Source organism: Merops nubicus, unplaced genomic scaffold (genome assembly GCF_000691845.1).
Source record: "Merops nubicus isolate BGI_N331 unplaced genomic scaffold, ASM69184v1 scaffold224, whole genome shotgun sequence".
NCBI lineage: Eukaryota > Metazoa > Chordata > Aves > Coraciiformes > Meropidae > Merops > Merops nubicus.
Window position 1 is genome coordinate 56870 of NW_008605997.1, and position 15129 is coordinate 71998.

Sequence of the window (15129 nt, forward strand, 5' to 3'; positions counted from 1 at the left end):
CATTCTTGCTGTTGCTCTCACAGAAGTTTCTACTCCTTTGATATGCATTTTAAACTTCCAGACTCAGAAAGAAAAAATATTTTGGTAGTGTCCTGCTGAGCTGTGCAAGTGTCTTTTGAGTTTGTTCACAGTTACTTTTCTAGCATTTCCTTCCACTTTGGGTTAGGCTTAAATAATGATCTCTGCTCTGCTAGTATTTCAGTTCTGTCAAATACACAAGCCTGGCTCCTGCTGTGGCATACCGAAGTGCTCCACTTCTCACTTAATTAATGAATTTCTCCTAAAAGATTATGACCACTGGTACTATTTGTTGCTCTAAGTTGCCTTCAGTCATCACAGCTATTACACAAAAGGCTCATACATGATAAAAAGCTTGGATATTGCTGTATATTTTTAACAAAGGAACGAATTCAGTGAACAGTGTGAGGTTTGCTCATACTGTTATGAGGTTACTCTGACCATGCATATGTGTTAAAATGTGACAACGTAACAAAAGCGTGTCTTCCAGGCATTCACGTTCCTCACAGACAAAACTTGGTCATAAAATACAGAGCAGCAGCCAGATGGCTGAAACCTGGGAGTGTTGCTGTGGAGTATAGCAAGAGAAAACCTACTCCTCAGTAACAGTACAACATTAACACACTTGGAGTAATGTATTACCATCAGTGATGGCATCTTGCATTGTGGCTTAGTTGTGCTCAATGGAGTCCTGCACTTGCCGTGATTCAGCTGCACACAATGCAGGGTACTTCTCAGCTCATCTGCTTGTAGAAAAACACAGCAGCTTTACATAACCTGTTTGGTAGAGTATTGGAACCACCTCAGATCCACTGTCTCTCCTCACTCCTCCTTGCAGTTTATCTTTCTCTTCTCCAGTATATTGATTTCATAAATTAAGAGAAACCAAACCAAAACCAAACAAAAAATGTCCCCCATGTGGCTCTCCCCTCCCCCCCTCCATTGCCAAAATACACCCAGCTTGTGTTTTCTGCTAGACAGGGAACAAACAGACCTCAACAGAGTGTTTTGTCATCCATCCAAAAGCATTCACCCTTCTAATAGCATGTGGGTGATGAGAGAGTTGGAATTGACATGTCATATCCCAGGTCAGAAAAATACTGCCAGACCCTTCCTGGAGGGATCTTGGAACCTGACAATTCTGATGACTTTTAAAATCAAAATTGTATTTCTAGTAGTGGATGGATAGAACATGGTGGAATCCTGGTGTTATGGAAGATGATGACAGAATCCACATAGAATTGAGTATGACCAATACTTTATCTGGAGTCTTCTAACTCTAACATACTTTTTAAAAAAGCCATTTAAAAAGTTAACATTTTTAATACTGACTATCTGTTGTCCCTTAATTAGGTAACTTCTGTTTCTCGAAAGCAACTACTGAACATGGTGGTTTTCATATTTTTTTTTTCTCAGAAGTAAGCTTGTAGCTCAACCTTTTCATAACATTTGCATTTTAATATACACAATTCAGTGATTTATAACACCAACAAAAAAATGGTGATACAGTAACCATCTAGGCTGGTAGTGCAAACCAGCTGTACTGGAACACCATTAAAATAATGCAACCTAAAAGCATATGTGTCATCTCTTAGTTGTACAATAGTTGTCTTTTGTCTTTTTGCACATTGAATTTAGAATTGGTTTCTAGCTGAGTCATATCACAGCCCAGCTTGTCTGACCAGGAGACACCGTGCACTGAATCAGCTCCCCCCAGCTACAGATATAGCTTTGAAAGCTGGAAGGACAGGGGAACTGCAACTGAGGCTGATGGGCAGATGGTGCCGCATGGAGGGAAATCTGAAAGAAAAGACAGGAAACTTTTCTTCCAACTAGTCATTCTCCTCCTAACAGACTTGCCTGAAAGAGGCTTCCTTGCCAAATGGTCTTACTGAATTCAGTCACTTTTCATCTACTTGAAGAGTGGCCCAGAGAATCTCAGTTTCCTTCCCTGGTTCACCTGAGCCTGCCCAGCAAACCTGCAGTAAAGGCAAGTCCGTGGGACTGCTCTAGTGTGTTTGAAGTTTTTTATATGTGGAAAAAATGTCTTTAGGCTCCTCATACTGCAAACCTTGACTTAATCACCTTCCTAAACCATGCAAATTCCTTTGCAACACTCCTTATTAAAAATTATAATGAAAGAAAACTAGGAATAATTGGGTTGGATTGTTTGTCTGACCTGCAATGATACCGATACATCTCTTATTAAAACAGATCCAATTACAGAACTGTGGGTTCTAGTTTTGAAGAGATTGTCAGCCATTTAGGTGTACCTTGTATCAGCAGGGAGAGGGACAGATTTTTCCCAATGGGTGTGTTTTCTGGAGGTTTCTATTGAATATAGTTTTTTGACTCTATAAGTTGTACTGTGTAACAAAATGGATCGCTGTACTTGTTCTCCTGTGGTGGGGAAAAAACATGGATTAGTATGTAGAGTTAATGGACCTTCTGTTGTTGAAGTTAACCTTGTGGTTTTCACAGACAGGATGAGCTATGAAGACATTGGCATCAGTGAAAATCAGGCTCTAGAGAAACCCCTGTGTAACACATGCACACATTCATGTAAAATCTGTTTCATAACAGTGGTTTTGAGTTTAAAAAAAGTAGTTTGGATTCAAAAATGCCAGTTTGTTTTGAAATAGTTTGCTTCCTATCTATTCTGCTGCTGCAGTACTTTTCATCTAATCCTGTGTTGTCAGTTTGTGACCTTTCCTGGATCTGGTGGCAGCATGTAAGTACCAGTCTTTGTCTTAGCTTTTGATGCCACTTAAAAAGGTAACCATTGATGCCAATGCGTTGTCATTGCCTCTTTTTTTTTTTTTCTTCATTGCTAATGCCAGAGGGGTGTTTAAATGTCTAGAAATCATGCTGTCTCCTGCATGTGTACAGCTGGATGAAGCCCCTTTGTGGTTTCCTGCTGTCACACCCAACTACATCATTTTTAGAATCTGATCAAATCCCACTTTGAAATGAATGAGATTTTTGCCCTCAAAAATTTGTTTCATGTTTCTATTCTAAATATGTGTTCATTCCTTTTCCATTTCACCTAGCTTTAGGTCTTTTAAAGTTAGATGTTGAAGTCTGATATAAGCACACCAGTAGAAGAAGACACCTCCAGAGTCCTTCATCTGATGTCTTTTAGTTGTCTTGTTTTACAGTGAAAATAAGTACCCTATGGAGGTATCAGGTTCTCTCCACTCCTGAATGATGGGCTCAGATTTAGACATCTGACCGGGGACAGCTACAATGACATAGGTGAATCTTAAAATAATGACCAAAATGAGCTGGTCTAGCAAAGTCTTCGTTCACACTGCTAAGCTACCAATATTTGCTCTGAGTGAAAACGTTTGGGGAATGATGGGCGAAGTGGTTCACCTCTCAGGGCAGAGGGAACAGCAGCCCCCGGTGGGGTGAGTGAGAGCTGGCAATCAGCAGCTGCAAATAAGGAGGCAGCCACCATTGCTCGTGACTGACACCTCTCAGAGGTGCATGCAAGGTCCGTTTCCTTCACGCCGTGCTGTGTCTGCAGGCGCTGGGTAAGGGTTGGGTGCCCTGGGCGGAGCCCTGGCAGGGTGGCAGGCAGGCTGCTCGGCAGCGGGGTGCCTGGGGACCGGTGCCCTCCCCTGGGGCGCCCTGCGCTCTGCAGAGCCGGCACTCCTCCGTCAGCCCCTCCTACGTGCACAGCGCGTTCTCGGCGGCTGCCTCGCTCAGAACCGACTGCACAAACTAGGCTTGTGATTTTTTTTCCTTCAGGGGTTATTTTCACTGTGTAAATGGGAGCCAGTGCTTTTAATAAGAGTAAGCGACATTATTTCAGTATGATAGCTTGTTCTGAGTACAGTGTAGCTCAGTGAGTTCCTAACCTGCAGTTCATGGATGTTCTGACTTTAAAATGCTCATGATGTTGAGCCACAGCTACAGGAGATGAAAGAGAACTGCAACAAGAAGGCAGAGCACAGTGGGGTGTTGCCTGCAGCAGGTTACTTGCTGCAAATTATTATACGTGGACCAGTAAAAGTTTCTGATCCTCCTTTTGTTCTTTTAAGCCTTTCAAAAGCCAGCGAGGACTTTGCAGCACACGTTTTCAGATTTTAAAATACTGAGTTTTTATTTCCTGCCCTTTCATCACACTGTAACTCAGGGATTTGTTTTTGAAAGTAACTCAGTTTTTGCTCAAGTGTGGGGAAGAAATGCAAAAAAACCCAACCCTCCTTAAAAAGATTTTCTTCATCAATTCACAAGTAAGAAAAAACTGATTAGATTAGGAAGTATCATCAGTCTTCATTGCAGAACCCTATATGGTTTAAAATTAAGTTTACATTAATTGGTCAAATTACTTATATTTTAAAGTCACAGTGGGCACCATCTAGATCTCAGGTGACGACAAGTTAATGCATAGACTGTAATAAAACTCTGCAATAAGTGGCAACATTAACAGAAGAGGAAATGGTGAGAGAAGACCAAGACTTCAGTGTTTCTGTCTAAACTGCTTGTTAGTTGTCCCAGTTTGTCTTTCTGGTTCCTGCCCACATTGCCTTTGGACGCTTCGTGCTGGTTAAGAAACAGATGAAAAATTAGTAATGCTGGTGTGGGAATATTGCATTTGTAAACCCAGAGTTTTCCTTTACTAACAGTTTTTGTATATGCATGGCCTGGTTACTCTGACTTGTTTTCCTATCAGCTTTCTTTTCTTAGAAGACTCATACTGCTGCATTACCCAGGTTGCTTTAGTGTAAGAGAAAACATACATCCCTTGTCTGTAGAGCTCTTCACGCAACTCGTGCTCTGCTCAAGTGCTCCAGTCATTAGCAGGCACATGGGGTCCAGCAGCACCTTCTCCTTAAAGCCAGAGGGATTCACTGCATGGTCTGTTCTCTTGCACTAGACCAGAGAGAGGAACTAGCTGGTACATAGAATCTATGCCTCTTGTTGGCTTGTTACTCTCCACTTAGGTATTTTAGATAAAGAATTGATTGGAGAGGGAGAGCAGTGAGTCAACCATGAGACTAATGGAGATAAATGCAGACTTGTGCTATGTTTTCTATACAATAATAAAAATACTTTATGGGGTGGAAGGGCAAAGGATTCATGCAATACTATTAACATCCAGAATTGTGTTTATTTCTCACTTGTTTAGCGATCTCAAAAATATTCCCCAGGAGTCATACAATATTGATTATTGGTTAGTGTTGTGACTACGTTTGTCACATCAGGCAATATCAGCACATCAATTGCTACCTGATGTTAGAAAACATAGTGGGAATGTTATCTTTAAGGAAAATAGCCTTTTCCCCACAAGAATTCTCCACAAGAATTGTGGAGAAAAGGATACAGGACAAAATTAGTTGAGAGCTTATTTCCATATAAACAAAAGCCACAATGTTTTGGATCTGCTCCCCACCCCTCCAGTTTCTGGATTTGCCTACACCATGTGTATAGACCATGGATCTAAAAGAGAAAATGTAGCAAATAGACTCAGAAAGATCCTCGGGGCAAAGTCTGCCCATCCTGTCAACAGGACGCATAATCTATTAGTTAATAATTATTATAATTTGAATAATATTACAAAAATATTATTCAAATTATAGCTATTATTCAAATTATATTATACTACAGAAAGGAGAAAATCCCCCAAATTTATTTTCATATATTAATTGCCTTGAATTATAAAAATAGTTGGAAGCAATAATATGCACCGGAAATCTTTTCTGCACCCTCTTTTTGTAAATTTATTCTAGGCAGATACACTAAGCATCGCAAACATTCAGTTTAATTTAGTAGTCCTTGGAGAATAATATTTCATGTTTAATCATTTTGCCTGGCTTCTGTTTGGCGTGGAATTTTGTTCTCTTTTTACAATCTGTTTCCTTTATTTCCACCAGGAGAGAGAAACAGAAGAAGGAGATGTCAGGTGGCTTTCAGTTACATGCCTCAAAATGAAGATGAACTGGAATTAAAAGTTGGTGACATCATTGAAGTTGTGGGAGAGGTGAGCGGGTCTTTATGGAACATAGAACCATGCAGCTCTGACATACCCAGTGCGTGCTAAGCTCTTGGATACACTCTGTTGTAAGACATACTATGAACCAGACATTTTTCTTCTCTGGTATACTGATGTGTCTGGTTTGGGTTAGGGATGAGGGGATGTGGTTATTTGCTTATGGATTTCGTGAGCTTTTATTTCCCAGTAGCACTTCTGCTGGTTTTACTCAATCAGTTGACACTTAGGAGTTCTGTTCAGGGAGAAAGCTCAAAAGTTTGCGCTACAGGGCTATTTAGTTTACAGGTCTGAAGAACCAAGATTATAGCAGAAAAAGCTTTTCCCAATTTTAGTAATCCAGCTGCAGGGACAAATTATCTTTACAGAATTCAACACATTTAAGAAATGTACTTGAAGCCCTCTGGAGTTTAGCTGTGACATTCACCTTTTGTCGTCTTTGACTGCAGCTTTTAACCATTTCATTTTAGTCTAATCAGTTTTAAAAGAAACAGAAAACTAAACAAATAACATTACTGAAAAAATTCTTTAGAGACTCAGAATGCACTTATTTTGGGTAGGAATGGACGTGGAAAATTAATGCACATCTCTTAGAAGGACTGGGAACAAATTAGGAGAGCTTGGATGGAGATACAGAAATTTTCTTTGTGTGGGTGAATCTGGTTACAGCTCACAGGATCAAGGAATACAGTGTACTCCCAATACCTTCGGTTTTGTTCCATTGGAGATTTCAGAAATGTCTTCTTGAGCTTAATAGCATGAGGACCAAAAGTCAAAATGCTAACATGAATCCTTGAAGTAAAACGCATTCAAATTCATTTAGTCTTTATTTACTTAGCTATAAAAAGATCTAAGGCCTTAGTGTGCTCACACAGCAATTAAAGGTGTGTTTCAGGTGGTATCACGTATTTGTAGGATTTTTTTCCCCGTGACTCAGCAGCTCATATGTCAATGTTTATTTTCTTATCAAGGATGTGTAGTTAGTTTTCTTTTTTCTGCATCTGTCACTTAAAATAATTCTTTCTAAAAGAATATAAATTCTTCTGCAATCTACATGACATCCAGCATTTTCTTACGAAAGATAAAATTCCAGCCTCTGAATGTAAGAAGCTTAGTGATCGCTGGTTTTCCTTTAACCTAGCTGCATACACCAGCTCTGCACATCATTCCTCCTGGAGTCACACATGATGTGTCACTTGAGTAACCTTATTCTGTCTGTAATGGAGGCTGTCAAGGCTGTAAGGTATATGAGAGCTTTTTCTGAAGGCAGTGTAAACCCGATATAATAAGTTTCATGGTAACACATGAGATGTTTTCCTTGCACAGTTTGAGGTATATTTGACCTCACATGGCCACACAAATATCTTCCGTCAGTTACCCTACTTAAAACTTTCAAGTCTGTGTCTTTCAAGAGTAAAGTGATGGAATAAAACCCCTTCCTAGTATGCAGCCAACAAATTAACTCTACCAAATGAATTGTATGATTAAATAATTTAGACAAAACAATAAACTTCTCTTATGAAGTGCATCACTTGTCTTCTTATAAACTGGAACAAATAAATTATAAATGACAGATTTATTTAAATCCAAGTGAGACTGAAAATGTGAGCATTAAAGTTGAAAGATGTAGAACCATGAAAGTGAAACATTCCTGTACTCGCATGTGTGTGCTTATAGTTAAGGGCATGGTTTTTAGAACGCACTTGGGATTGCCAATTACAGACTTAAAACTGATAATTGTACCTTGAATTGTTACTGTTGATTGCTATAACTTGCTCATTTTGAGATTTAAGAAAATAGGTTGGCTGGGGCTGCCTTTTTTATTGGCAGTCCTAAAGAATGTCATAGTGGAATTAGTTATACTGTAGTGTGGGAAAGGATTGTTTATGGCTAGCTTGAACTGCTGGCCATAAGTAAATGCCAAGGATGAGCAGCTGACACGTGTAAGATTGTGCCCACTTTGACCTTATGAAATACCCTGTTCTGTCAGCTACTGAAACATAAGCTCTGCCTCAGGCATCATCTGGAGTGTTCATGCAATCCAGGACATTGACTCTTTTGACTGGAACTAGATCAGCTGGTGGAAGAGGGAGAATAAAGGGATTTAGAAAAAATTCTCAGCACCTCAGGAAGTGTTGTGTGACCTTCATTTTCCATCATGGTTGACAACAAGCAGTTGATGTTAAATACTTGCTGTTATTACTTCCTCTTCTGTCCTTATCATAGTACTGTTAATTCCTAAAAAGTGTATGGCAGAATTTTTCTTTTGAAATGGGAACTTTATTTGATATACAAAGCTGCATCATGCAATGTACTGATTTCACCCTTTACCTTTCTGCTAGTAGGTAATGCTGCATAAAGAGTCATGGCACTGAAACAGGATTCACAGTATCATTATACGATGGTCCTTATTTCAAGTGATAAATGTTTAATGTGAGGGACTTCTTATTTAAAAAATATTACTTCCTCAGTTGTAAAAATAGACATTTGCAAGGGCCAAAATCATGCTGGTTTTGTTTGTACAAAAAAAACCCCTCAAAACAATAGAAAAAAAGCCCTCCCACATAGGCCACAAGTGGAAGCATTCCTTGCAAAATATCATTTTTATTTATTATTACTCAAGATGAAAAACTGGATGATAGCATCTTCAATATTATTTACGGTGGTTCAGTGAGTAATTGGAATGTTAATGGTCATTCACTTTCCATTTCCAGTTGCTGCTGTCTCTTACCCATCTTTTTAGTCATGAGTAGAAGGTCTCAGGTTTCCACAGGTAATATTTTATTGTATCCACCAAGCTGCATCGGTTGAATTAACTGGTTTTAAATTAATTAATATTTTAAAATGTCTAGGGATTTCTGTTTAGTTGAAAATAAATTGATTCCTAACTGATTTTTGTCAGACTAAAATGGATATTGTCTAGATCAAAATACTGTCTATCTTTATGTGAATATTTAGCAAAAAATGTGTTTAAGACACAACTTACGGTTGACAACTCAGTAAACTTTCCCTGTTTCAAGGAAAGCTGATTCCTGTTGTACTGTGCTGATTTGGTTTCATGCTTAAAAAAAGAGATTCTGATCTTTCTTGAACCGCTTGAAAGTCACTGCCTCCAGCATTGGGCTGGTGAAGGCGAATGCAAGTCTTCTCCTCAGCTGCCCCCATCAGTGCCCAGCTGTGTTTCCCCAGACCCCCAGAGAAAATGGGTTACACTGAGGTCACATGGTGACCTGCTGGGGATAAGGGTATCTTCCCTTCTCCTACATCTGCTTCTGGGTGCTAAACTCTTTGGGTGGAGTAGCATCTCGAGCTGCCCCGGATCCTTCTTTTTAGTGCCAACAGGTTGGATAAGTTACTTTTCTATGTCTGTGCTGGTGATAGATACTATTAGAAATTCTTGTCATGGCAGAAGTGGTTTGGGCCTGTACAGTGGATTGAAATGACAGCAACAGCAAGTGTGAATTTTGAGAGGCTGGGCTTGTCACCAGATGGATATCCTTGGAGACTGTGTATGTTCACAATTCACAGTTCCTTCCTGTTTGTTCTACATAGAAATTAACTATAATGAGATCAAACGTTCACCACAGTAGATAAAACGCTTCGTGTTAAACTAGAGATTTCCATAACTATGCTGATACCCATGAGACATTAATTAACAATCTTAAATTAAAAGTACATTGGAAGTTAATGAGAAGCATTTTCATCATTGTTTACATTCATATTTAATGTGTGATTGATAGCTTTTTGCTTGTCATTTTCCTACCTCATTAGCTATGACTCTAAATACAATTGTAACTAATTGTCTTAATAAATGCAGATATCTGAATTCCAATTATGGTTCACCCTTAGACTTTTATGGGAGGCCAGGCAATTGACCTGTAGCATCAGAGTAAGGACATTTGGCATGTCATTCAACAGTTCTGAGCCTGTGGACAGTGCCACATGTACAGAACTCTGTGATACTGCAAGAAAGTAGCTGGAAATAAATTCTGGGGTTCTGCATCCCTCGGTTACCTTTATGTGAAATGCTGTGGTAAGGTGTTTTTCCTGATCTTTTTCCAAAGGTGGTTCACAAGGACTTGTATGACTGCTACTTGTTTGGTAGTTTGTGTTAAAAAAAGCCCCCAACAACAAAAACCCAAACTAAAAAAAAAAAAAAAAAAAAAAAAAAAAACACCACAGCACATTTTGACATTGTAATTTAAAGAACTCTGAAGCTGGAAGGATCCCCTAATACAAGGTACTTGTGCAGTTTTTAATTCTTCCCTTTTGCATCAGAGTTATCGAACAGTTTCCAGATGTGCTGTAGCAGAAGCCCAAGAGCTGGTTGATGTCATGTGGGCATTGCTGTCTTTAGTGCATTCCCAGAATAAACCATCAAGCGGCACTGTAGGCACCATCCTCAGTTGACGTCTTCGTTTCCAAAATGTCTTTTCCCATTGACAGAGAATATGATTTGTTTATTTTGCCTTTTGGGAATCTGTGTTTTTAATTTCCTTTCAACACATGATTACTTTTGTCCTTCAGGCTCAAGATCTTCCATTAGAATTTATGAAACAAGGGATTTTTTTTTTTTTTTTCCCTCTTTTGGTTCCATGCTCTAGTTCTCTCTAAGCGAAAGACAACTTGTTGACCTTGGGCTCCCCTCCTTCCTGTTGCCTGCCTCTGGCATTGCTTTTATTCCTAGGACTGTGTTTTAGTTTTAATATCCCAGAAAGACTCTGTTGAGTCTAGGGATCTAGGGAGACTTCCTTTCACCTGAAACCTTTCTTCATTCAAAACCTCCCTCCTTTGCCCTACCTGAGCTGTAAGTAGTCAGTCAACCTACTAGGTAAAAAAAAAACCTATGGGTTGTAGAGAAGCTTGTGGAACAGGCAGATATAGGAGCATTTTAGGTCAGCAATTCCAAAGAGCTGAACATTTTACTAATTTAGCAGCTTCAGTCTGTTGATTATATAGCAAAGTGTAAGCAAGCAGCTGTGGCAGTCCTAGATACTCTGGCAAGCAACTGCTAGTAGGTGGCCTCAGCATTTCCTGCTCTTTTTGGGTAACCTGTCCTGGAGTTACACGGATGGCAGCCCAGTTCCTCAAGGGAAGGTGCTTGTAGCAACAAGGTATCTTCATTAAAAATGTAAATAAAACCCAAAAAACCAAAACCCAATGATAGTGGAAGAACATTTGAATGTTTCATAATTATAATATAGTTAAATTTCCCTTTAAATCCCAAAGGCAAGGCTTCTTGATGAGCTGCATTTCTCTAGAGACGATGCACTGTTCTCTGGTGATACTGTTGTTCCTATCTCATTCAGTCACAGGTGTTGGACTGCATATAGCTGTCTGCTACTGCATCTTGTCCCTGCGCCACGCATGGTGCTGTCTGAGTTCCAGCTGGGTGCACATTTTGTTACCTCCTTAAATATATGAAGTGGGGTTATGAAGTAGTTTAAGTCACTTTCCTGTATGTTGTTGCCCTTCAAATGTGGTGTGGTGGCAGTACCTGTGGCCTAGGGGCTTGTCAAGATGAGGAAATGCCGTGCCTCTCCAAAAGGCAATGAACAGATAGAGCACACTGAAAGCACATCTTGAAAATACCTCTAGCTGTAGCCACTTGCATTTGGCAGATTGGAAATATTCTTCTTCTAAGTTAAAAGCGAAACCTTTGTTTTGAGGCTGAACTTAGAATTGGTGTGTGGGATATTATGAGAAGTAGAACTTCTTTTCCGGTGTAGGAACATGGACTCCTGAATGAAATCCTCCTCTTTTTAGATTGTTTGGTTCAGCACATGAATTCTGGGCATAAATCAGAACCTAGATGTATAAATCCTGAAAGCACTTTGTTATAAGAGTGTAGTAACAGATTTTATTCAGTGCTCCTACCTCTAGATGGATTACTCCCATGAGTAATGGATTTTCATTTGTAAGGTTTTATTGGCTGGGAATTATTGTGCCATTTCAAACCATATGGTAATGGATGGCCTCAGTTTGGAATAACTAAATCCCGGGGGTGTTTTAGTGTGTTCTTTATTGTATGGATTAATCTCAAGCTGGTATGTTTTTAGGCATAAAAGTATGCAGCATGTGTTATAGTGTTTAAAAATGCTTAAAGCTTTTGATGCTCTTGGCAAAAAATTTCTTAATAAATGTTTGGGAGCCCAGTTTGACCTGAACCTCTGATATCTTGCTAACATGATTGTGCATTTTCCTTGGAAAAAGGATTTTGCTTCAGATTTTTCTAAATTTGTAAAATTATTGAGTATAACATGGTATTTTCTGATACTTCATTCTTATATCATCTGGAAAACTTAAAATAAACTAATCTGTAAGTATGTTTGCATCCAATTTAGATTTACCTGTCTAAAGATCTTTCTGTATGTGTATTTCTATACACATGTGTAGGGATCCATACATAAGCACACCATATTTATGAGTGCTAATATTAACTTTTAAGAAAACTGTAAAGGGTTACCCTGGAAGAAGTAAGCAAGAGAAAATTACTTGAGGGAAAGATGGAATTGAGTGATATTGTTCATCTTATTTCTGTCAAGTGATCTCAGCATCTTGCAAGGCAGGGATCTTGGGAACTGTGCAGTTCCCCTGTGATTAATCTTCTGGTCAATCAGCTAATGCAGTTTCGGCTTGATGTTCAGCTCTAATCAATAAAGCCATCTGGGAATACTGCATTAGAAAAATTGAAGTATTTTATGGCTCAAAGAGTCTTGGTTCTGTGTATTTTCTAGATAGCAATATATATTTATTTAGGTGTTTACAGTTTGTAGAGTATGCTGAGTGTTGTATGTCATGCAGTTTCAGTTTTCTGTATGGATTTTAATTTGTCTTGAGAAAAGAAAAGCAAATACTATCTTTTAGAGACTCTGATACTGTAACGTGAAAAACCTGCACCCCACTGAAGTGATTGAGTGATTTTTATGTATTGTGTCCTCTGAAGTAGGAGCAGGATAATAACCATTATTCCCTGAGTTGTGCTTGACCTCACTAATACTACTGATGTACTGGGGGAACGGGGAAGTTTTGTCAGGGGCAGGTACTGAGATTAAATGAAAGTAGCTGTGCTGGTCTGAGCTGTTTGCAAATTAAAACAAAAAATCAGCCCAGGAGGACAAGAAATGTGTTGAAAAACTTGAAGGTGGAGAGAAGGTACAGGAAACGCTCCTGAAGTAACAACAGTTTTCTTTGTAATAAAATAGTACGTGTAGCTAAGTCGAAAAAAAATCAAACATTCCTCTATAGTTCGAGGAAGTACTTGCTTGTAGTATTAAGAAATGTTTTCTAAGAGCTCAGGATTTTCACAGATAAGTGATACAAACCAGATTTTTTTTTCCTGTAATAATTAAATAGCTCCATTTAAGATGGGGGGGGTTGGTTTTTTTTAACAGTAAATGAGAACACCCTCATATTTTAAAATTAGCTTTCTATTTTCATAATTTTTGTTGGGGGGCAGGGAAGAGAGTGGTCAAATATTATTGGAGACTGATGTTTCACAGACTGACACTGTCCTCTGTCATTTTTTTTTTGTGAATAGACGATGTCTGACTGATGAAAATTATTTATCTGTCAAGGGTGTGTTTAGCTGATGCATATAATAAGTGATTTCTTGCTGTCCCATTATAACCCAAAGGCATTCTGGTTTCTCAGGGCTGTCATTTCACTGCCTGACACCACCATTCAATCCTGACTGGGTTATATAGGAGGAAATTTGTCATTTTTAAGTGATATTTTCTTTTGGGATTGGTCTAGAAAGTGTCTCTTCTTCAGACCATGTAATTATTAAGTATTTCAGTAGCTCTTTGTAGATTTAGAGTCAAATATACATCAGTACTGTTCTTTGCTCTCCATAGATTTCATACATTAACATATTCATGATGTAGCAACAGTTTTAATTTTTAAAATAGACAGTTACTGATTGTGATGGGAAAGGCAGGAACATCCACATGATTTATATTAAGATACCTAGTTTAGCTTATCTGAATAGCCCTTTGCAGGCATTTCCCTTTCACCACTGGTTACTTAGGGAATTTAAACAATCTGCAAATCACATCCATTAAGAGGGTGGTCATGAATAGAAGTACAGCGTGCACTGGAAATTTAGTGATTGAACTGATATCCATAAAAATTGAAATGTAGAGACACTGTGTGCTTTCTGGTTGTTCTTTTAATCCTTTTAATTAATGTTTATCCATGCTTCTGACCGCTGTCAGCACTGCTGATGTTTGCAGATGAGTGACGGGTACAGAAGCAGAGAGAGAGAAATGTTCTGGCTTAGAGGCTGTGCCATGTGCTTCTTATACCTGAAATTAATGCAAACTGTTAAAAATAATTACTGTAACTGTTATTGAAAATCATGTATATAATGTAACTCTGTAAAGTGTTGCTTATGTTAAACCCCCTATTTCTTATTTTTGTCTTGGTGCAGGTGGAAGAGGGCTGGTGGGAAGGTATACTCAATGGGAAGACTGGCATGTTTCCTTCCAATTTCATAAAGGAACTGTCTGATTCTGATGATGTGGGAGTAGCACAGGAAGAGCAAGGAAAGCCAAGTAAGGAAACAAATATTATTGATGTTCCATGTGTATGTCTGTGTCTTTACAACCTAACACATTGATAGGGTAGGGTGTTCTTATCTCTTGTTTGGAAGTGTTCATGAATGCGGAATTCTTAATTTATGCTGTGAAAAGATCAGGTGATGATGATGATAAGTGTGTACTTGTAGTGTTCCCCAAGTTGTAATGTTGGCAATGGTCCCTGTGTTGAATTGCCAAGCTGGAACAGACCAAGAAGAGAGAAGGCGATGATTATTGGATTTGTATTTCAAAATTAATTACAATGGGTTTTTTGTCTTTAGATGTGAAAACTGAGCAAAGTAACCAAACATCTAAAAAGTGGCTGTGCTTATTTAAATGAGGGATTAAAGTGCCATGCCTTCTGTAATGACTCCAGTAGATTTAAGGATTCATAATTATTGGTGTGGGACATGCAGCACTTTTTCCCTCCAGGTGCTGAGCATGTCACTATCACCTCCGTCACCCACTGCCCCAGCAGCCAAAGGGAAAAAGGCCAGAACTGGGACATGGACTTTGTTCTCTCACTTACAGTGG

The 15129-nt window shown here is 38.9% G+C and overlaps 1 protein-coding gene across 1 annotated transcript in view; it reads left to right on the plus strand.

Moving 5' to 3' along the window:
* LOC103772162 (SH3 domain-containing kinase-binding protein 1-like) overlaps positions 1-15129 on the plus strand; it is a gene marked incomplete at both ends in the record, with an annotated part of 109662 nt that overhangs the window by 24916 nt on the left and 69617 nt on the right. The window contains 2 exons of the mRNA XM_008939480.1: positions 5901-6007; positions 14448-14571. Of these exons, the coding sequence (XP_008937728.1) occupies positions 5901-6007; positions 14448-14571 (231 nt within the window). The remainder of the gene's footprint in view (positions 1-5900; positions 6008-14447; positions 14572-15129) is intronic.